Below are 21,907 nucleotides of genomic sequence, written 5' to 3'. Positions count from 1 at the left end.
CAAAAAGCAATGTTGCCACCCTGAATAGCCAGAAACCACAGCAATCATTTAAATAACAGCACTCTGTGCAGATTCATGTGCAGTTTCATACCTGTGGCTCACTTCCACCTACAACAGAATGAAATACTTTGTTAAACTCCGTTGCGTCGTGCTCTGCTTCGCTGGACCAAGTGATGTGAAATAACACAAAATAAAGCACACCGTACACCATGTACTCTTACTCTGCAGAGCAGGTATAATCACTGTAATTATACCACAACCGCATGGCAAATACCATGTAAATACATAGCAATTGCATGTTCCTACAGCTTACTTGTTAATTATGCATTGTTACTAACAGGTTCAAAGATAAATTATCATAGCACTTGCAGCACTTAGGTGCTCGCAAAGCTCCTAAACTGTGTAATAATGGAATCTGGATTATTAAATGCTTGCTTTTGTTGCTTTTCCATTGGGATGGGGAAGGGAAACAACCCACCTCTCACACCCAAAGGCCTATAGGTTAAGCGCAGATTTCTTACTGCTACAGCAGAGGTACACTACCATACAAAATCACATGACACTTCCACCAATAAGAAAATCCAGGCAAATTCATAAAAAATCCTTTCCATTAATAAATCACTTTTCAAATTCCATTTAGTAATCCTCCTAAGCAAATGCTGTATTTAAAAGCACTAGTACTTGCGTGCAATAGAACTAATACTGTTTTCCTGACCCAATATTTAATCTTGCACAAACTAAAAATGAGAGGAAAACCTCATTTCACTGATGTCACTGACAAAACTCCTACTGATTTCAGTGAGGGCAGGGCTCTACCCAGACAGCTTACTTGTAAATGGATTCTTGAAATAGTTTGTATTATGTCAGAAATATGCCACCATGTAAGGCCATTTCATACTCTGTGCTAGTTCTTCTATGAGCCGCACTGCAGTATTTTAAACTACAACTTATAACTTTTAATAGGTATTTTAATAGTATTCAATAAAATAAAATTAGCCTCTCTAAAAACATTGCTCTTCTCCAAAGTGAGGCTTCCCTTTAAGTTATTACTCCATAATGGTTGTCTGGTCAGTCATTTATACCAACTTTTACAACCCGTGTTGGATCGCCTTGGGTTTTATTTTACTTTTCTTTTCAATTTCATTATTTTCATATTGATTTTCAGTCTGAAAGGTGATGTTGATGTTTCTGACCCTTTTTTTTTCTATTGTAGTTGTTGAGCTATTCTAAAAAATGAGTAGCGTTTATTGCAAGGAAGTGCAAATATTAGTCTTTACATATTGCAGAATCAGGACTAGCAGAAACAAAATAGCCAGCTATTATTCTCTGTTACTTATAAAAATCTTAAGTATGGACTAAAAACCCACTGAAATTGTCTGTGCATAAATGCAGATGAAAACAGCAACCCTAGGGCAGGGAGGTGACATGCTGGGGACGAATCAGACAAACACAGACAAGCGAGAGAAGATTGAAGCAAGGAGATGGCGATGCTGGTCGTGCTGATGGGTTACACCCTCGGCCCCTGCCACCGCCTCTGTGCACAAGACAGGAAAACAAGGATCTTCTGACAGTGTTTTGAGAAGATTAGGCGATAGTTTTGTGGAAGAAATGACTTCTTGGCCAGAGGAAGTTTTGGAATTATTACGTGTTGGAGGGATGAGTCAGTGATTTCCTAATGAAAGAGATGGTTAGGGGAGGTGGGTCAAGGGGGGTACTGGAAAAGCAAAGAGCAGTAGCAGTAACTTATTTGAAATGACAGAGAAGCAGAAAACAAAAGGAGGCTAAAGAGACTAGTAAGAATGCAAAGCCATAAATTAGATAAAATTGTTTTACTTTACCATTCTAACAGCATTGGTCAAGCCCAGAAAGCAGAAATGGATGTGAGCCATAAGATCATCAGAGCCTGGTTCAAAGCTTTAGTTTTCAGCTGGGATAGAAAAGGATGTATCTTATATGCCATTTCTGTCATGGAGAAATAACTGTCGAGTTTAGCTACAGTCTGTACAGTCTGACCCATACTGTATGTAACTTTTGCTGAAGATGAGACACTGGATGGGAATGGCAAAAAAGCAATGTGATCACACTGTTCATAGAAACTGGGCAATAAATTGATGGGACAAGCTTGGAAGAGACTCTAAACCGCCCTGTTTTAATATACTGACCTTGAACAGATAACTACACCTTCATGAAGAAATGCCAGAGACACGGGCTGAGGTTCTGGTTTGGATAGAAGTCTGACCAGGAATGATAGGAGAATTCATGTTTGTGGTAGAGGCTCCTTAATGACCAAGTGTAGAGGAAGCAGGGAGACAGAGCAGGAGAGATCACAGGGTGGCAGAGAAAGGACAAGGATGATGTTCCAGTCTGCTTTGAAGATCACAGGGTGGCAGAGAAAGGACAAGGATGATGTTCCAGTCTGCTTTGGAAGAGCAAATAGAAAGGAGAGAGTCTAACATACAAAAGTAAGGGTGCATTTCAGCAGGAGAATAGCTGGCAATGCTCAAGGCAGATTTTAAGGTTAAAGACAAGAGTAAGAGAAGGTACAAGAACTGGCTTAGAGAAGACAAACAGGAACCAGCATGGGATTAGATCATTGCAGAAATGCCTGACAGGTTGGAGTATTTTATTATCCACTGTGCTCTTTAATTGTGAGTGTAACGCTGGCAATAATTTCTAATACCAAGTATCTTCTTATTGAAGATCCTTGACTCTTTAGTGGAAAAATAACTTCAGATGCAGAATGACTGTTGGTTTTAATGGGTTTATTTTTATGTAACCTACATTGACTTTAAATGAAAGGGAGCTGTACGTTTCCAGTACTGTAAAACTGGCAGTATAATTGAGGCTCATTAGCCCAACTGCTGAAGCTGATAGCGTCTTTGAAGACGGTATTCTTGTTCAGATGGAATTACCTTGTTTTCCTTCACTCATTTCACTCCCTCCTCAATCCTACCCTGAAGCCTGAAGAAACGTTTGTAGGTTCTCCTAGAAAATAGACATCTTCCTAAGACAAGTGATCTTTCTTCACTCCTAGGTCTGATCTTGTTCTTCCTGAAATCTGCAGTGAGATTCCTGCCGTCTTCAGGCACAGTTCGACCAGGCCAGATGTAAGCTTGAAATTCTCCTAATGAAAAGGCCTAAGTATATTGAATAATGGGGGAGATACTCATTAATAACTATTTAGGAGAACATGGTTCCCTTGAAAGGCTAATTATTTTGAGAGTTACCCATTCAAAAAAAAATCTAATCAATGAAAGAACAAATTAAAAATGAAGAATCTCGCATAAAAACAGCAGAATACTTTGTTCAAGGACAGCCACCAATTAAAAGAAATGTCAACAACTCAAGTGGCAGCAACTTCAAAAGGGAAATCTTTTCCTCATTTTCATATGCATTCTTCATGAGTAACATCAAGAAGTGTAACATGCTAATAGCTAATAACACTCAGAATAAGATTCACTAATTTACTAACTGAATAATTTAATGCGTATCAAAGGAATTATTTTCTCATTTAATTCATTTTTTAGATCTAACACTAAGCTGGGTATTATCAAGTAGATGAAACTGCACAGATTACAAGTCATCACTGAAATAGCCATTTTAGAATTTAGTTTGGTTTTTTCTGTTGGATATCTCTTTTGGGTTTAAGGAATCATGTACCTTTTTTCCTTGTTATAATTTAGATCTCAAAAAACAAATCAGGTATCTTTGTGGACGTGCGATGTTTTGCAAAAAACAGAGTGTTTTGCAGAGACAGATCTGTTGTGATGTTAAACTTTGAAAATGTTGGGGACTGCAGAGAGATAGTGCCATCCACCTGTCCCAGGTAAGCCAGTAACGCAGCAGTTGGGAGATGCACCCGAGGTTTAGATCGGGCCCTGAGCTGAGGCAGGGGTGGGATGCAGATGGCCGCTGTGCCACAGAGGTCCCCTGGCTGTCCTGGCATGGAGGACCCTCCCTCCTGCTCCCCGGAACAGTGAGAGGTTGGTTTCATTCCAATGCAGAACAGAAGACAAATGTGTTGTTTTTTTGTTTTTTTTTAATTCAAAAGAACTTTTGTATACTCCAAAATGCTAGACTAGGTATTGAAAAATGTAGAAAGACTACATGGTAAAAACTACTTCTTGTTCCATGTCAGTTTTAGAAGCCTATTTACAGAATTCTACTAAATTTAAACTATGTTTTGCCTTGGCTACTATTGCATGCTATGTAGCCCACTACCACCTGCTAAAACACTTTAAGAATAGGTTACCAGTTAAGGTACCAAACAAAAAAACCATCTTTTCCTTCAGTTTCTGTGTCACAATCAGAAAGCTCACTCAGTGAGACCCCAGACTGAAAGACAGCACCTGCTTGGTAGCCAGAGGGAAGCAGAGTACTCCAAGGTCAGCACCAGGGCTGAGAGTGTTTAGCATCTTCACTGATGGTCTGGATGATGATAGAGAATGCAGAAACAACAGATCTGAAGATGACACTAAATTAAGGATGAGTCATTGACATGCCAAATGTTAACTCTGTGGAGGGATCTTCAGGAACTTGGGATGTGGCCAGCAGAAATGTCATCAAGTTTAACAAGATGTACAAAGTCCCACATCTTGGGCAGAAAAATGCCACATGCCAGGACAGACTGGGAACTGTCTGGCTGAGCAGCAGCCGTCCTGGAGAGGACTTGGAGGTTACAGTGGATGTCAGGTCAAATGTGAGCCAATGGTGTGCTTGTTGCCAATAGGGCAAACTGCACACTGGCCACTTTCGAAGAGGGTTTGGCCAGCAGATTGAGGAAACTCCTCAGAGCCAGTAGTGTAACATCTGGCATACTGCGTCCGGCTTTGGGCCCCCCACAGGGTCGAGAGGACATTTGGGAACAGGCAGGGAAGGTAGCAGAGGGCTCCCGGGATGGTCAGGGAGATAGAGCACATGCTTCAGGGGATGGGGGAGGCTCTGGCCTTTCAGTCGGGTGCAGAAGAGGCGGAGGGGTGATCTAATAGCAGGCTGTAACTGCTTGAACTGGACTTGTAAAGAAGACGAGGCCAAGTTCTTTTTGGTAGTGACAGATGATATAGTGATGTTCAGACTGAACATTAGGAAGAACTGCTTCCCTGGGAGGATACTGCAGTACTGGAGGAGGTTATTCATAGGGGACACCCAAGATTTGGCTAGGAAATATCGCAGCAGACCTGAGCCACTGTTGATGACACTCCTGCTTTGAGTAGAAAGTGGAAGTTGATCTAGAAATCCCTTCCAGCCAGTATTTCACGGAACCACAGAATTGTCTAGGTTGGAAAAGACCTTGAAGATCATCCAGTCCAACCATTAACCTAACATTGACAGTTCCCAACTACACCAGATCCCTAAGTGCTATGTCGACCCGACTCTTCAACCCCTCCAGGGATGGGGACTCCACCCCTGCCCTGGGCAGCCCATTCCAACGCCCAACAACCCCTTCTGGAAAGAAATGCTTCCGAATATCTAGTCTAACCCTGCCCCGGCGCAGCTTGAGGCCATTCCCTCTTGTCTTGTTACTTGGTTAAAGAGACTTATCCCCACCTCTCTGCACCCTTCTTTCAGGGAGTTGGAGAGGGCCATGAGGTCTCCCCTCAGCCTCCTCTTCTCCAGACTAAACCCCCCCAGTTCCCTCAGCCGCTCCTCGTACGACATGTGCTCCAGACCCTGCACCATTTCTGTGAGGTAACTCAGATTTAAGCCAGTGGCATTATCAAAAGCTTACCTAAATGATGTTAAACACAGCTAAATTAAAACTTTACTCATTAGTAAATAGGTAGGAAGATACACCTCCTCAGCTGGCTTGTTTTCTCATGGCAAACTCTTCACCAATGGCATGGCACACTACTGCAGCAGGCTACACGCTCATATTGCTTTCCTCTCCTGATAGCCCAACAGCAAACACAATGTTTCTGTGTTGCCCCTTTAACGGGGAAGGCCAGACTGTTGGAACCAATGGCTTTGCGGCAGATGGAGCAACATTTGCAACTGGGAAAAAACGCTCTCATGCTGCCAAAATATTAACAAGGGGCTTCCTCAGAAATATTCTGCCAGTAACTGATACATGTAAATTCCCCATGTAAATATGACTTTTTCCAAGGAAAAAGGTATTGTTCAGCAGGCTTTCTGAGGACAAGGACCCCTCCACACTGTTTTTTTTCTCTCCTGCAAACCAGTCACACATTTGCTTCCAGTCACACATTTTCAGCACTGCAACACCTTGCAGCTGCTACCTGTGGTAACTCCAATGAGAGACAGCAGCGAGAGGGGCTGGTTTGGGGCAGGTTGTCCAACCATCCCTACTCAGCTGGGCTGGGTCAGGGGACAGACTTGGCAGCAAGGGCACATCATGAACCCGAACAGGGAATGGGTTCTTTTGGGGGTTTCTTTGCATAATGTATCTCCCTCTGTGAATGCCCATGTTCCTTATATGGCGAGAAAAATAACAAGAATTTCCTGACCTTCCTTTATACCACCCATTATTTTGCATAGCCTTATGTCTTTTATTAATTTCCTTTTAAAAATAAACTCTCCTATTCCTTTCAAATTCCACATATATGCAACATCAAAGCATTTCAGTAAATTTTTCAGTCCATTTATATGCCAGTCCTCTGGTGCTGGAGTCAGACACGTTGTGGTAGTACTGCGAGCAGGAAAGATGTCCAGCTTCTCTGACACTGCTGTAAGTACTGACCACGGGAAACTGAGCCTCAAATACCAGAAAACCTTTCTGTGATGACCTACTGTTTTGCAGAGGGCAATGGGACCAGGGTGCTTTTTTCTTAAAGATAAAGAGAAAAACCAGGCATTGTCCTCTGAGATTTATTTTTAACTTCAAATTTTTCTATGCATCATGAAAAAAGCTGAATAATTCTATTTTCATTTAGGAGGAGATTACAAGAGAGAGAAATAGCATGATACATTTTAGATTAAAGATTCTTCCCTAAGAATAGAGGCTGTCACAGTGTAGTGTCCCACGCCAAAGAAAATCTTCTTTTGCCCAATACTGTCAGCTGGGCCCAATTCTCCACCAAGTATCTTTTCAAGAATTTCTTTGTGCTAAACAGAGTTCTCCAATATGATGCTTCTGGGAATTTAGATTACTCTCCCTCTGTCAGTACTGGGATTAAGAAGTCATGAAGGTAGTCTGCATCATAGTGATATTATAATGATTGCCCTGAAACGGAAAAGCATCACACATCTGTGTTTTCATTCTCCAGCTTCAGACATACCTTTAGGAAGTCAGTTTCTGATGACATGTTTGGGCAAACGATGCCTTATCTGCATGCTTTTTTCATGTATCATCCTGATCTGCTAACTGAATGCCATAACCAGAAAGCTATGTTAATTGTACGTGTTTTTAAGTCAGTGTAGTCCAAAATATATTCCTCAAAACTAGCAAGTCTCACAAAGTCTGCTTGCTTGTTTGAGAAGCCAGACATGTCAGAATCACAACTTTTTCTAACAAAAAGAATCTCCAACCAAGATAATCTTAGCGTCATGGATATTACATATTTCTGTTTCCTAAAATAAAACCCACTAAGTATATGAACTGGTACTGTAAACACAAGCACAAGTAAAAGAGTTCTACTGTTGCTGGACTCCTCCTCCCACTCGATTTCGGCAGTCAGCAAAAATACTTATTCAGTATTAAGTTACAGTAAAGAATTGTTGATCCTGGTGTAATTGAGAGCAAAGATAAAGTCAAGTCAGTGGGGTTTGCTTCAGCTTGTGACATTTCAGATAAAGCGTCTAAATTTGTTTGGATCATAAAAATGAAAGCATATAGAAAATATTTGTTACAAACAAAAATGCAGAGAGTCTATACAAGTTTCTTCATAAAGTAATTTTTATTGAAATACTCACAGTTGAGTTAGCATTATTGGCTTCTAATTTGGGCTTCATTCTAAACACTGTACATTAACAAACTTAGACCGCATAATGCCAAGCGCTTTACACATTTCTCTTTAATTAAATTTCTCCAAAGAATCACATTACATAAGCATTTGCCAATACAAAAAGCACACTCTCAGAAACCCTGGGTAAAATCCAGGCACCCATGCAGTAACTAGTAAAATTCCCACTGATCTCACTGGAGACAGGATTCTACTCTTTATGTCTTTGCTATACATGTGTAATAAAAAATTATTTTGCTACTTATGTATTAAGTTCTTAAGTACACTATTCTTAGATCTTAATGAGGTCCACGCTATCATTTACCATTTCCCTTACTAGATAAAAATAAGCATTACTTCAGAGTTCAATAATGTCTAGTTTCAAGTATGTTTGTAATTGCTGGAATATGCAACAGATGCCAGTTTAGATAAGCTCCTAGCCTGTGGATGGAGGTAGGCAATCTGCAATTTTACTACAGAATTTGAGCACAGAATTACCTGTATTGAACTCTCAGAGAAACAGGAACCATTAGCATTTAGGGATTCTCTTACCTGTACAGCGATATGTTCAGTAATAAGTTATAGGTAATTAGGACATAATCCTAAATGGAAGTGGCACAAAAATTAAGAAGATTTTAAATAATCTTTATGATCATTAATAGAAGACAAGGAATAACAATTTACATTTATTTAAGTATGAGATATTTTTCATCTGTGCAAAACACGTTGAAGTCAGCTACATTTAAACTAGTTCTGTCGTTCTTCCTCTTGCAGAGTTTTTTGCCACAGTCTTCCATAACTTGGCTGTGCAGGGCTGGAGGGTTTGATGTTTGAGTTCTCATGCAAAAGAAAAAAGTAAATTAGGGCTGCTCTAGGACAGTGCTGGTCAGAAATGGAAATGGCAAGAGCGGTTTGAGATGGTGGCCATTCCTGCCACTGCTCTGCGGGACATTATCATCTTGCAGCTGCAGAAATGGTAGAGGTTGTCTGAGTGCTGCTCATCTACTTCAGTACAAAGTTACTTTCCTAACTGATATTTTTTTCAGAGTTACTAAGATGTTACCTAGTTACCAGCTAATCACAGCCTGGTAACTGTTTAGAGAAATCTAGATTTTTATTTACGACAAGTTAAGTGACCCTAAATAAATCAGTCTGGTGACACTTAAGCTGGCCAACTGTAAAATAGGATGAGATGCCACATGAAATTTATTTGAAGTGTTCAGACGAAAATTGCGGTATGAAATTAATTATGATTAGTCTTGACAACACTAATTCAATTTATAATATGCCTAACTGGTTTAAAAATAAAACTTCAGATTCCCTTCGACTGCAACCCAGTCCTGAAGCTATTTAAGCCTGTGTTGCCTATCCCGTGCCTGATTTTCTGATTTGGTTGTAAGATTACTATTAATAGACCAGAAGTGGGGTAAAAAAAAAAGAAAGAAAAAAGTGAAACTACCTAATTCTGCAAACACCCGTGTTTGTTTATTTGCTTGCTTCATTTTAGAGAAGCATTGTCAGAAGTTTAGTTTTCTGACAGGGATTAATCCTTCCCTTTTGTGACTTTGGACCATCCATCCCTACCCGCCTCCCCCCAATTCCGGCGCAGGGTTGCTAAGCGACATGTTCTTCTCTTCTGTACTTTAGCAGAGAGGAACAGATCAAAGACACCCACAGTCCTGAATTATTTTATAAATGAATTTAAAGAGACATTCTCCCGTGCTGTATTATGTAGGGGGGAGATCAAAAGTTGCTCTATATACTGAGAGTGTCTGGAGAATTAAACTGACATCTTCTGGAAAATAAGAATGCTCTCATTACTGAGAACTATGTAATATTTACCTTTTTTTTTTTTCTTTTTCAGAACTAGACTATGATTTTATGCTAATTAATGTTTCTAGTTTTATGGCAGTCAAGACATTGAACGTGGGCCAGGCTGCATGTTTGTCTGACTTTCAGAAGTAAGGTTTTCTGTCATCAAGTGACAAGCTTGCTGTTTTTTTAACTCTTTTCATCTCTTGCAAAAGAGTTGCCATTATTCAAAAATATTTCATTCTCTAAATTTTAAATGCTTTCCTGACTCACATTAAAGGCAAGAAAGTCACAGGGTAAATTTCAAGTGATATATCTTTAAAAAAATAAATGAAGATGAGAAAGTAATCTGTGTAAATCAGGCAAAAAAACCTTAGCACACCAATATCTCAGACCTTTCTGAAAAGAATGAAAACCAAATGTGAATAATCTTTAATTAAAAAATATGGGAATACATAAGTTTAAATGTTACCTCTTACCAGACCAGCACTTATCTGGCATCAGCTCAGGTCTGCTATTCTGTACAAGCTGTGAGATTTGTAAGAGCATACAGGCAGTTAAGCCAAGTGTTTCCTGAAACAGAAAAGGGAGGAATTACTTGCCCTTGGATCTACTCAGTTTCAAACACGATCAACGTTGCAAAAGGAAAAAAACAGCACTTAGTAACAAAGTGCAAGAATTTTTCAAGATTTTCATTTCCAAAGACAGCACCGCTGCACAGACTTAAGAAAAAGGAGAGGCACACAAATAACATGCTTAAAGCATTACCCAAGCAAGCGAGACAGATCATTTACGTGGAAAGCAAAACTCCCAGGTCAAATGGCTGCAAAAAAGCATCTCGAAAATTGCATGCAAAATTCTTCCCATGTGCAAATCTCATTTTGTAACCATCCACCTTATCTGCATAAACAAATGCCTCCTTTAAAGCAGTTTCAGGGGCTTGCTCACACAAACAGGTGCTCATGCAACTACAGGCACAAAATCGCTGGCTTCAGGTGTAAAGTGTACATAGATGATCTCACTCTCTTTGCCGTGTGCCTGGTCACAGAGCAGAGCTAGCTCCTTGCTCTCGTCCTGTGCCTGCAATCTCACATAAAATTGAGGTTAGATTAGTGAAACCTAATACACTCTAGGACTGTAAAGGGATTAATCTCACATAAATCTTCACTAAAAAAAATCAGTGTTAGTATCTGTTTACATGCATTTTATTTTCCAATGAGAAAACAAACCTCCTTTTTTTCCTGCACCAGTAAAAGTCTCTTCAAAATTTAATTGCTTAGATTTGGCATTTAAAATCCACTGTACTGCAGTTAACCTATATTCTCGTAAAAGCACGTATTTTAGACAAGGGCTTAGACAGCTTTTTCATTTCATTACTAGGTATCTATTACATCAGCAAGACGTGTGCTTTACTCTCACTGATATACTGTTTTATGTATAAACATCTTGACCACCACTGTGTTGTCAGCGATCAGCAGATTCGGTGTGTTTTGGCTGAATTTCTGAAGGAGAAAACTGTGACTTGCGCTCTAAATATTTTTTCTGGAGAATGGATTCCTCAACAGACTATGGGCATCTTGTACAAAATAAAAGTAAACATTCGGAAAGGAATTTAATGTTTCTGGCGAGTACCAACTTGCCAGCCTTGGAAACCAAAAGCCCTGGGACTCACGGCACAAGCACAGCTCCAGCACTGTGTGCTCCACAGACCGGCCGGGCTCTCCACCACGCCACTGCTCCTCCTGTGTGACTGCAACGACGAGGAAAGAAATAACGCCTGCTACTAACAGGCAAGCAAACAGCTTGTTAGTATTTGCATTTCTGGTGAGCTTATTTAAACACCCTGAGCATGCTTTGTCAGAGATTCAGTTCGATCTAGTATTTAAGGTAAACTATTCTGAAGCGGGGATGTCATACAAATTTTAGTCAACATTTATTACTAGTATATTTTATTAATATTGGTAGAATATTGGTTAATGAATATAAGTAATTTTGAATCACTGCTCCTTGTTACTTATTTCCAGGATGCTGCAAAAACATCTGCTGCAGCTGGGCAGCTGGACCACAGATGTGAGCAGCCAGGGCAGAGGTTTGGGCCTGTGAACAAGAGACAATGCTTTTGATACGTGGGAGGGTGTTGTAGCCATTGAGAACATTAACAGTGTGACTTCAGGTTTCTACAGTGCTTTGCCCGCTTAAAGCACCATATAGACTACTAGTAATTAGTGATCTGGATGTTTCTGAAATGATCAGTTAAAATACAATTAGAAGCCCTTTGAACTGAGTGCTGTAGTTCAGAACAGTCTAATTGGTGGCTTGTGGGCCAGATCTGGACAACAGAAGGATTGTGTCTGCTTCTGCTCTTCTCTAACTGCATCAGCTCAAGGAGCACCTCGTCCCAGGAGGGGTGGCTGTGCCCACAGGACAGACATGGAGAGCCATTATGTGACTGGAAAGGCAAGGGCACAAAGTATCCCTTGTGTCCAGCCCGCTGCATTGAAGCCTGGATTTTGTAGAGCTCGTTTCAGCCTGTGTGCAGATTCAAGCAGGCACAGCCCCATAACTTTATACTTTGCAATTCAAACCAATTCGATTTTTCTTTTTTTTTCTCTTTTTTTTTTTCCCATGACTTTTAGAGCACAGCCTTGTGCAGCAAGAGTCGTAGGGATGAAAAAAGGACAGTATGTGGTACGACAAATAACTGAACTATCTACATCTATGGATGACGCACTGGTAGACCATGCTGGCATGTGTCTGGGTAAGATGAAGAATTTAGTTACTGTAGCAGACTGAAAGTGAAGGTCTGGCTTGGATGATGTTCCCAAATCTGGCATCCATATCCCACATTTAGGTAGCTAAATCTGTCACTTACATGCTTTAGATACTTGTGTTAATTGCATAAATGCCAACAAAAAATGACATGTTTTTAAAGTGTTAGAAGTGTAAATAGCTGCTCTTCTGAAATGGCCACAATATATATTTTTAGCTCCTATGTGTTCTTCTGATGATACCACTTACAAATGCATCGTATTTGTTGTAGTATCTAGCTGGTATTAGTATCTGTTTGTAATACTATTGATGCTCCTGCAAAAAGCACTGTAGAATATACTTTAAATACTGGCTTTTTGTATGTCTCACACAACTATTCATTAATACCAAGGGAACAGCATGCTACTGTTCCAGGTTTTCGAAGAACCAGTGCTATTGCTCTCCACCAGCTCCTGTTGCCTGCTTCATAATGCCTTTATTATTTATGCTTTTACTCTTGAAAATTCAAATTTAAAACGGAAAATTTTCACGCTTTTGTTTTTCAAAAATAATTAAAGGCAGCGAATGGACCTGATGTAATCTGTATACTGTGTGCCACAGCTAAGTATCCACTGCTGTGAAAGCACTGCTTGTTCTCTGAAAGGAGGAATTCTTTCAGACGGCGTCACTTGCCCCCTCCTCTGCGAGGCTGCTTTTCCCATACACTCAGAGGACTTGCTGCCAGTCACTTTCTTGCCCTAAAAGTTTGCTGGAGCAATATTGTCATTTACAGGGCATAGCTCCTAAGAGGCTAGCCTCTACGTACCATCAAAAATTTTGCGTTTCAGTGAGGCAGTGGCTCTACTAAAGTATGATGGCTTTTTAATCATCTTTTCTTCAGATTGGTCCTTGGACTACGTAGTGCTTAATGTGGGCTTCACAGCAGGCTTTGGGAGAAGTTCTTTTCTCTTCCTGTGCCATTCACGTAGCAAGTGGCATGTTTTCAGATATGTCCCATCTACAAAAGATTTCAGTGTTGGCATGGTGTGTTTTACTAGTATTTGAATGGCTTAAAGAAATTATTTGGAAAGCAGCAGATGCTTTTGGGAAAGAGGAAAAAAATAGATGCAAAGAGGATATTAACGGGTCAACTGGCCCAAGAAAATAGAAAAAAGTGCAACTCAAAAGTGGTTGCCAAGAAGCAGTCTTGTAATACCCTCCCAGGAAGATAACACAGCTCCTCATGATCCTGTTTTTGTGGTGTTACGTCGTCACTCCCTCTCTCTGCATTCACCATTCTACACAAGAAACGTAAATTGTTGCCCAGCTCATTCAAATACAATACACTTCCTACATCTGCTTTTTTCAAACACACAAAATAGATATTGTCTCAGGAAGAACAAGAGACCAGGTACTTGAAAATGTGCTGCGGGGTTTGTCATAGCCACAACCCTTAGAACAGGCGCTCCAGGGGAGCCGTTTGCTAGTGTTTTGCATAGGTAATTTTAATGATACTAAAATAATAGTCTGTCTGCTGGATGAGAGACAATACACCAAAACACAGGCCAACAACTATATCAGGAGAAAATATTACATGGAGCTCACAGCAAAATTAAGATGCCAAGTGAAATTCACAAATAATATGAAGACACTGAAAAAAAGTGTTTGTTTCACCACTGGTGTCTTTGCTGGGCTTCTGCCCTGGTGTCAGCCATCTGGATCAGCCAATGGGAAGCTATCAGGGACAACGTACAGAAAACACTCTGAATATGCAAGAACTCAGGAGGATTTAGCAATTTTGGGAAAGACTGACAGTTCTTAAATAACTTACTGCAGTTAACGAAGGGCCGGAAATGTGAGAAAATCTCTGAAGAATTAATCAAGAATCAACAGCAGTTTGTCTTGATAGTAAAGGCGGACGCATGAAAAAAAGAAGCTTACCACAAAATGGCTTTTGACTAAGAGTGAAAAATGTAATGAGGAAGAACATGCTTTGGATAAATCTACATTCTGTTAAGGTAAATAAAAAAGCAAATGCCAGTAGAATAGGAAAAAAAAAGACAAGACTTCTTCCTGTATGGTCACCCCTGGGCACATATTTGCATGAGGCAAGCGCAAGGAGAGCAGACTTCCTGAGTGCCAGAATAGCACCCCTGTCTTAGATGGGCAAAGAAGAAGTAGGATTTACTCTCAACTCTCACAAACATTAAAGGTGGTAAGGGAGAATGAAAAAAACAAAAAATCAGCAGACTGCAGTTTCTCGTGCATCCCTTACAGTCTTTGCTAACAGTCTTCAGAGTTAAACCAGAGGCTTAAGCCAATAGAGATGGAGAGCTTGAGAAAGGCACAAATTCCACATGTACTGAAAAGCAAATTAAGATGCTGCAAAGCAATCCATCACCAAAGTTCATAGTGGCCAGTGAGAAAGCGCAGAAGAATATTCTGCTCCCTAGCACCAGTCTCCTGCAGAAGTTCTACACTGCAGCAAAACAGAGCGGGTATATACACAGCCAACAGAAAAGGCTTGATATCAGCGAAAAGATGCAAGTTGTATTCACCAGATGTGTGATTGGTTTCTCACAATCTGAAGTTACGGTGGAAGGTGAATTTTCAATTAAGGTGAAACGTTAGAGTGGAGGAATGCTTGACGGGTGAGAGCAGATCAGCTGAAACTAAAAATTTCAGCAGTCTTCTTTGCAAAGATGAAGTTTTACAAAAGAAACCGTGATAACTGGTATTAGCCGATTGTTGCTGGAAGAACAGTATTCCTTCTTGTAGACTAAGAAAAAATTTAACTGTTAGCAATAAATTTATTTAAGCTGACCAATCACCTATGGGTTTCTGCAATCTTACGTCTTGCAGAAAGCTGAAAAAGGAAGAAGTCCCAATAAACAGACTGAAACTCCTCTAAGAGCTGATGTGCTGGAGAGACTGATAAGCATTTAAATGACTCAGTTAGGTGTCTCCCATATGCGTATTTTTTTGTCCTAAGAGGAAAATGTTCCATCATAGGTATCATAGACATTTGAAAAAAGTTATTGTATGCTAAAGCGAGATGGTGTTTGTGGATATTTTGGAAGGCTATACCTGATCATGGAAACTTTTTAGTTGTATAAATTTTGTGTGAATGTATATGGTTTAATTGCACCAAACTAAGATACAAGAAAGCGAATTCTCACCTAGTAGCAAGTACTATGATACAAAATTAGAGGAAGACTACAATGAGTGGCAAATTTTGTCCCAATTTTTTTTTTTTTTAAAGCTAAGTAACTTTCCTTCAATTTCTACCTTTTTCACAAGTATTTTAGACTAAGTGGTAGACATGCCTATAACTTAAAAAAAAAAACCAAGAGGAAATCGCTTGAGATGATAACATACATACTGAGGATGAAGGTAAGTCAACCTGGAGAAGTGTCCCAGTACAACTTTGCTGGTTTCATATAAATCGCATGAAGATTCTGCAAGCTTCTGTAAGAGAAATTTTTGGTAAGTAGGTATGTAAGCAATACCCCATGAAAGAAACAAGGCTCAGTTTTATTGCTGCGTGCTATTTACCCCTACTACAGTCAAATGCTCCCGATGACAGGGAAGGGAAACAGGGCAGCTAACAGTCATAGCTAACAGTAGAATGTTAACATTTATTGGATGTTTATTTGCAAATGTCTGCATTTAAATTCAGTACCAAAAATAATGAGACATATTTCACTTTGAGCACTGAAGTAACAATGCAGATAAGTATCTTGCCCACAGGATGAGCCCATGGCCACTCACAGACCCAGCAGTAAGGAGGGCTGGGAGTTTTTCTCCCACAGCAGCAAGAACTGGGAAGTTCTGGGGCAGCAGGTCCACAGTGAGACACTGGAGTGAGAAAGGAGGAGACATATTAAGGGAAATAATGTAAAACAACCATTTTCCATGGATAATATATGTATCAATTATTCCCAGGCAAATGTACCTATCGAGGTTACCGTGGATAGCCTATTCCACAGCCCACACGTCCATATTCATCTCACAGTGGGACCAAGTTTCATTAACAGAGGAATCAAGACTAAAATGATAACATTCATCTCTATGTTCTTGCCCTGACATGGTTATTCATTAGGAGTTCTTCCTAATGACTGTTCAGTTCCTTCCTTCTAGGGAGCCACTCCTCATTCTCTTCTATTCAGGTTGGATAGTGAGTCACTGACTTTAATATTAATCTTTATTAACCCTTCCCTTACACCACCACCATCTGGTAACAGTGAAATGTATTGTGTCTCAGTGCTGAGAAAGAAAGGTCTTCAATGACTTTTCCTCCCTTGTACTCTTTTCTTATATGCAGATAACCCGATGACTCCTGCAGGCTTTCTGCCGCTGGCTGATGAAAAAACACCTTGTTTGTCCTCATGCCATTGGTTAATTTAAGTCTATCTTAGTCTACCCGTTTTCCAGTCTAATTTTGCTTTCCATAAATGACATTTTTCTGTTGCCTTCTTGTCTGGCTAAAGTTTTAGATGCAGCAAACCAGCTATTTGTGTCAAATAATTTCTTGAAGCACTTTGTTTCCCCTTCTGTTATTCCTCTATCTTCTCTTTTCTTCTGGGGGGGGAGGGAGGGAGGGTCATGTTTGTGGATGGACACATGAGCCCAGCAGCATCCAGTTCTGCTTTGTCTACCTAACTCCATGGGAAGTGTCAGGACCTTAACAGCCAGGCTTTTGGTGGCGGATGCTTTCGACTAGTTTTCCTTCTTAAACAACAACAAAACAAAAAAACCCCAAGTAAACTTAGGAGGTATTTTGTTTATACGTGATTTAACATTCCTAAGACTATTGAATCTAAATATGCTGTGAGACCATTAATGACTCAAATATTGAATTCTTTTTGAATCAGCTAATGCTCACTTCTTAAGACTAATTAGAGAATGACTGTTTTTGACCAAACTTTGTACTGTTTGGTTAGACCACTGAATACATGCAGGCATGTCTGACACTTCATGTACGGTGGTACTTACTCTTTTGACCAAATTTTGATGTGTTTTGGGACATTTGGAATTCCTAAGTTCTTTCTCCTTGATCCTCTTTCCTTCTGTTAGCACTGTTGGTCTGCTACCATGTTTTGTATGTCTTTCAAAGTGTTCTACGGTGTTTTATTATTTTGATGTTATCATAACATGCCTACTCTTAAAGGAAAATCTAGGAAGTCTAAGGGAAAAGTAGTTTGGAAAGCGATCACACTATTTACTTAGGAAACCACACTCCCATATTATCACAAAAACAGATTTATAGGAAGAAACATATCTTTCTCACTATTTCCATAGCTTTTTCACCATTCTTTATTTCACCATCCTTACGCTGTATCAGCCAGTCTTGGATACAAACATCCACTGAGCAGCCCTGCGTTAGCGCTGCACTGCCTGTGAGCAAACCAACCCACTCCCTAAGAAATAGCTGTTCCCCAGTGGGAATATTTACTGTAGGTGCCAATCCAGCCTGACTGAAATCTCATTAACAACACATTTTTTCCTGATTAATAAAGTATTAATGCGAACATACAGCATGTGCAGCTTGACACTTTCTTGCCACCTGCATAGCAGAGAACTACTCAGATGCTATGTTATTATTTCAGTGACAACCTGCACACCACTTCTGAAACTTGGGCACCGTCCTAATCTCGGCCTTTTAATTTCATCTGGTTGAAACGGAAAAAAGATAATTCCTCACTGCCTGTGCATTAAAGAACGGGGGTTTTCCCCAGTCGTTTATATTTGTGCTCATTTACCCGTCACGGCAAGGGCTCAGCTAACCTGTGGATGGCAGGCCTCAAGGTGCAAGCAGCCACTTTAAATCTGTTCAAGGGGAAAGGGCATCAAAATCATCTAGAAGTTTTAGCGGCAGCAATAAATATCCAGTTGCGGGCAAGGCGAGGATAGTTTGTAATTATTATGTGTAAATAACGGCCATGACCGCCGCTTCTGTCGAGGGGAAGGAGCGGTGAGCTAGCGGAGCCGCTCAGCCAGCCCGAGGCCGAGCGCGGCGTGGCCGGCCGCCCTGCAGCGCTCCGGGCCGGGGCGAGCCGCTCCGCGGTATTTCCGCCGAAACGGCAGCGCGGCCGCTGCTCGCCGCGGGTCCGTGGCGGCCGCAGACCCCCGCCCCGCGGGGCAACAGGTGCCCCGGGGCGCCGCTTCCCCGGCTCGGCGAAGCCATGGCGGCGGCCGCGCTGCGCTGCCCCGCCCCGCCCCGGCCGCCGGCGCCGCGCTGCTGAGGGGAACGCCGCCGCCCGGCAACTTGTGGCGTGGCGCGGCCCGGCCCGCCGCGGCGGCCGCGGGCCGAAATGGCGGGCGACGAGGGGCGGCAGCCGCGCCGCGCTGTGGCCGGGCCGGCCCGGCCTGCCCTGAGCGGGCTCTCGCCGCCCCCCGCGCGGCTGCTCGCCTCCCTCCGCCACTCCCCCGCCGCCCCCCGAGCCCCCTCCCCTTCCCCGCCACCCGCTTCCGCCCGCGCTCCCGCGCATGCCTGAGTTATGCAACCGCCGCGGCGGGCGGGCTGCGCGGGCCCCGCCGCCCCAGTGCCGCAGGGCAGGGCAGGGCAGCGCGGGGGGCCGTGAGGGCGGCGGGCACCGGGCCGGCGGCGGCGCGGCGCTCGCTCCCCGCCCGCCCTCCCCCGGCGCCCGTGTGCGCGCCCCGCGCTGCCTGTGAGTGGCAGCGGCGGCCGCCGCCAAGTCCCGCCTGTTCCGCTCTCCCTGCCGCAGGCGGCGGCGGCGGCGGGTTGGCTTCCTGCGCGCTGTGCCGCTCCCCCTCCCCCCGGCAGTCGGAGCCGCAGCGGCAGCAGCCCGGATCCCCGAGCCATGGCTCTGTGAGAGCAGCACATGGCGGCCGCAGCAGCCATGAGCCCCCCACTAATCCATACAACTCCCCCCTGAACGGCCACCGACGGCAGCCAGCGCTCCCACCCGGCTCCACCGCTCCCACCGCCCACCCGCAACTACAGCCGCCGCCGCGCCGCCCGGCCCGAGCCCAGACCCCGCCGCCACCGCCGCCGCTGCCGCCGCCGCCGGGCCCCCGCTCGCCCGCCCGCCGCCGCCGCCCGGTCCTCACCATGGGAGTGCAGGGTTTCCAGGACTACATCGAGAAGCACTGCCCCAGCGCCGTGGTGCCCGTCGAGCTGCAGAAGCTGGCGCGGGGCAGCCTCGTGGGTGGGGGCCGCCAGCGGCCCCCCCAGACCCCGCTGCGCCTCCTCATCGACGCCGACAACTGCCTGCACCGGCTCTACGGCGGCTTCTACACGGACTGGGTGAGCGGCGGGCAGTGGAACCACATGCTGGGCTACCTGGCGGCCCTGGCCAAGGCCTGCTTCAACGGCAACATCGAGCTCTTCGTCTTCTTCAACGGCGCCCTGGAGAAGGCCCGGCTCCACGAGTGGGTGAAGCGCCAGGGCAACGAGCGCCAGACGGCGCAGCAGATCGTCAGCCACGTCCAGAACAAGGGCACCCCGCCGCCCAAGGTCTGGTTCCTCCCGCCCGTCTGCATGGCGCACTGCATCCGCCTGGCCCTCATCCGCTTCCACATCAAGGTGAGGAGGAGACGGGCCTCCCGCCCGGCCCGCGCCGCCCCAGCCCCCCCGGGGACACCAGCGCCCCCTCCCCGCTGCTCGCGCGCGCCCCCGCCGCTCCCCTCCAGCTGCGCCGCCGCTCTAAGATGGCAGCGGGGGCTGCCCGGGGCCTTGCTGGTGCCCAGCCCGGCAGGGGAGGGGACGGCAGGGGAGGGGGGGCACCCTCCTTCTCCCCTCAGCGCCTCAAAATGTCGTCGAGGCCCGCGGGGGCGGCCCAAGTTTCGGCGGCCTCAATCCCCGGGGGATTTTGCTATTTATACGGCGCTGCTGGCCGCCTCTGGCCTGTGTGGGGCGATGGGGCGGCCGGCAGCGCCCAGGGCCTCCCGCATTCCCCTGGCTGTGAAGCCAGGCCCAGCAGCAGGGAGGTTTTTGCCTCCATGTTCTTTCGGGGCCGTCGCTCCGTTGACTCAAAATGTCCCTTCTTGCCCAGGCCTCCCTCCTCCCCCCGCCCCCCCACCTCCGCTCGGCAGGGTGGTGAAGCTGGGACTTTGGTACCGTAGGTGCGAGCGGCTGGCCGAAAGCATCGTGATCTAATTAATTATTAAGACGAAAGGAAAAAAAAAAACAGTTTAGTTCTCGCGCACAGTGGATCTGCAACAAGTTCCCCACTGAGGCGAGGTGTTTAAACTTGTGCGGAAGGTGAAATCGCCTGCTCCGAAATACAGAGTTCGAGTTTTCTGTTTGTGAAGGTGAGGGTTTTGCTCGGTATCGCCCAAATCTATTAACGGGCTTTTGATAAGTGTGGGATAATTCATTCCTTACTCCGTAACGACAAACGCTTCCAGTTTGTGGGGTCAGGAGCACGGATCTGACAGTTACTTAAAGTTCTTATTTTAAGGGGGAGCCTCAGTTTTCTGATGACATAGACAACGCTTCAGGCGGCAGCTGGGGTCCGTGGTGATCTCGCACCCATACCGAGGCCACGATTTCAAAGGCTGAAGAATATTAATGTGTCGCATCTCTCTGTGCAGCCTTCGTGATTTACGATGGTTTCTGTTAAGCCGAGCGGTTGTGTATATTGAAACACAAGACGCTAGCAAAACAAGCCCTGGGATGAAGCTGCAATTTTAAGAGTTGCTGGCCTGCTTTCCCGCTAGGAAGGGAAGTGCAGCGGGAGTGAAGTGCATGCTCGTAGGCTTTATTATCGTAAATTACTTTTGTGTGTAGAAAAATATTATGCAACCTTTAGAGTTGCATGCTTGATCACTAGCAGCAGCTTAATGTTATCTGGCGTTTGTACTGCCCTTTTGCCAGATTAGAAGAATTCTGGCTGGGTTGCAGTCCTGGGGTAAAGACTCTCTCAAAGGAGCTCACCCAGAAGGTGACTTTGGGTGAAGTTTTTTCTAGTTCTGCCAATGGGGCGAGAGTTGCTGTTGCTCCCTCTTAGCTCACTCGGCCAGACCAGTCCTTTGAGGAATGCATTCCCTTCAGCTCCCTGCCTGCCAGGCTGCTGGGAAGCTCCCCCGGGCAGGCGGCGGGTGTTCAGCCCGGCCAGCAGGAAAGGCCCAGCCTGCAGCGGCCCGGTCTGCACTCAGCCTAGCTGGGCTGAGCACAGCCGGGGCCGAGCACAGCCGGGGCCGCTGCACCGGGCGAAGCACGTGTGGAATGAACTGGAAGTGGAGGCAAAGCTCGTTCTTGCAGGGCACGTCGAGAACGTGGTGTCTTGGGTTTGGCGCTTGGTTAAAGTGAAGAGGTTGTGGCCGTGCCTGCTGTAGTGATGTGTTTTCCTGGTCAGCGTAGAAGCAAAATCATGTACGTGTTTTGGATATGAATGGTGGTGGGAATTTGAATGGTAGCAAAAACATCCTCTCATTCGAACTTTTTTTTTTGGTAGCTAGGAAATACTTTTATTCATTAAGCA

At 44.3% G+C, this 21,907-nt stretch overlaps 1 protein-coding gene and 1 long non-coding RNA gene across 6 annotated transcripts in view; one reads left to right on the top strand and one right to left on the bottom strand.

Moving 5' to 3' along the window:
• Window positions 1–7,830: 7,830 nt before the first annotated feature.
• On the bottom strand, window positions 7,831–19,620 carry LOC141928464 (uncharacterized). The gene is made up of 4 exons (XR_012624769.1): window positions 19,533–19,620; window positions 16,141–16,316; window positions 15,841–15,926; window positions 7,831–11,490 (listed from the first exon to the last, which is right to left on the bottom strand). It is a non-coding gene; the product is annotated as an uncharacterized LOC141928464 (long non-coding RNA).
• FAM120A (family with sequence similarity 120 member A) overlaps window positions 19,108–21,907 on the top strand; it is a 56,557-nt gene continuing 53,757 nt past the window's right edge. For 2 of the 5 annotated variants that reach the window (XM_074836734.1, XM_074836732.1), the window contains exon 1: window positions 19,108–20,007. In XM_074836734.1, coding sequence (XP_074692835.1) covers window positions 19,534–20,007 — 474 coding nt within the window. In that variant the 5' untranslated portion in view covers window positions 19,108–19,533. Of the gene's footprint in view, window positions 20,008–20,593; window positions 20,736–21,907 lie in introns of those variants that run through there. The other 3 variants (XM_074836733.1, XM_074836731.1, XM_074836735.1) reach the window with 2 other exon arrangements.

The sequence above is a fragment of the Strix aluco genome, chromosome 11, assembly GCF_031877795.1.
Source record: "Strix aluco isolate bStrAlu1 chromosome 11, bStrAlu1.hap1, whole genome shotgun sequence".
Lineage (NCBI taxonomy): Eukaryota > Metazoa > Chordata > Aves > Strigiformes > Strigidae > Strix > Strix aluco.
Note: the sequence above shows the minus strand (reverse complement) of the source record. Positions and strands in the feature narration are given on the sequence as shown.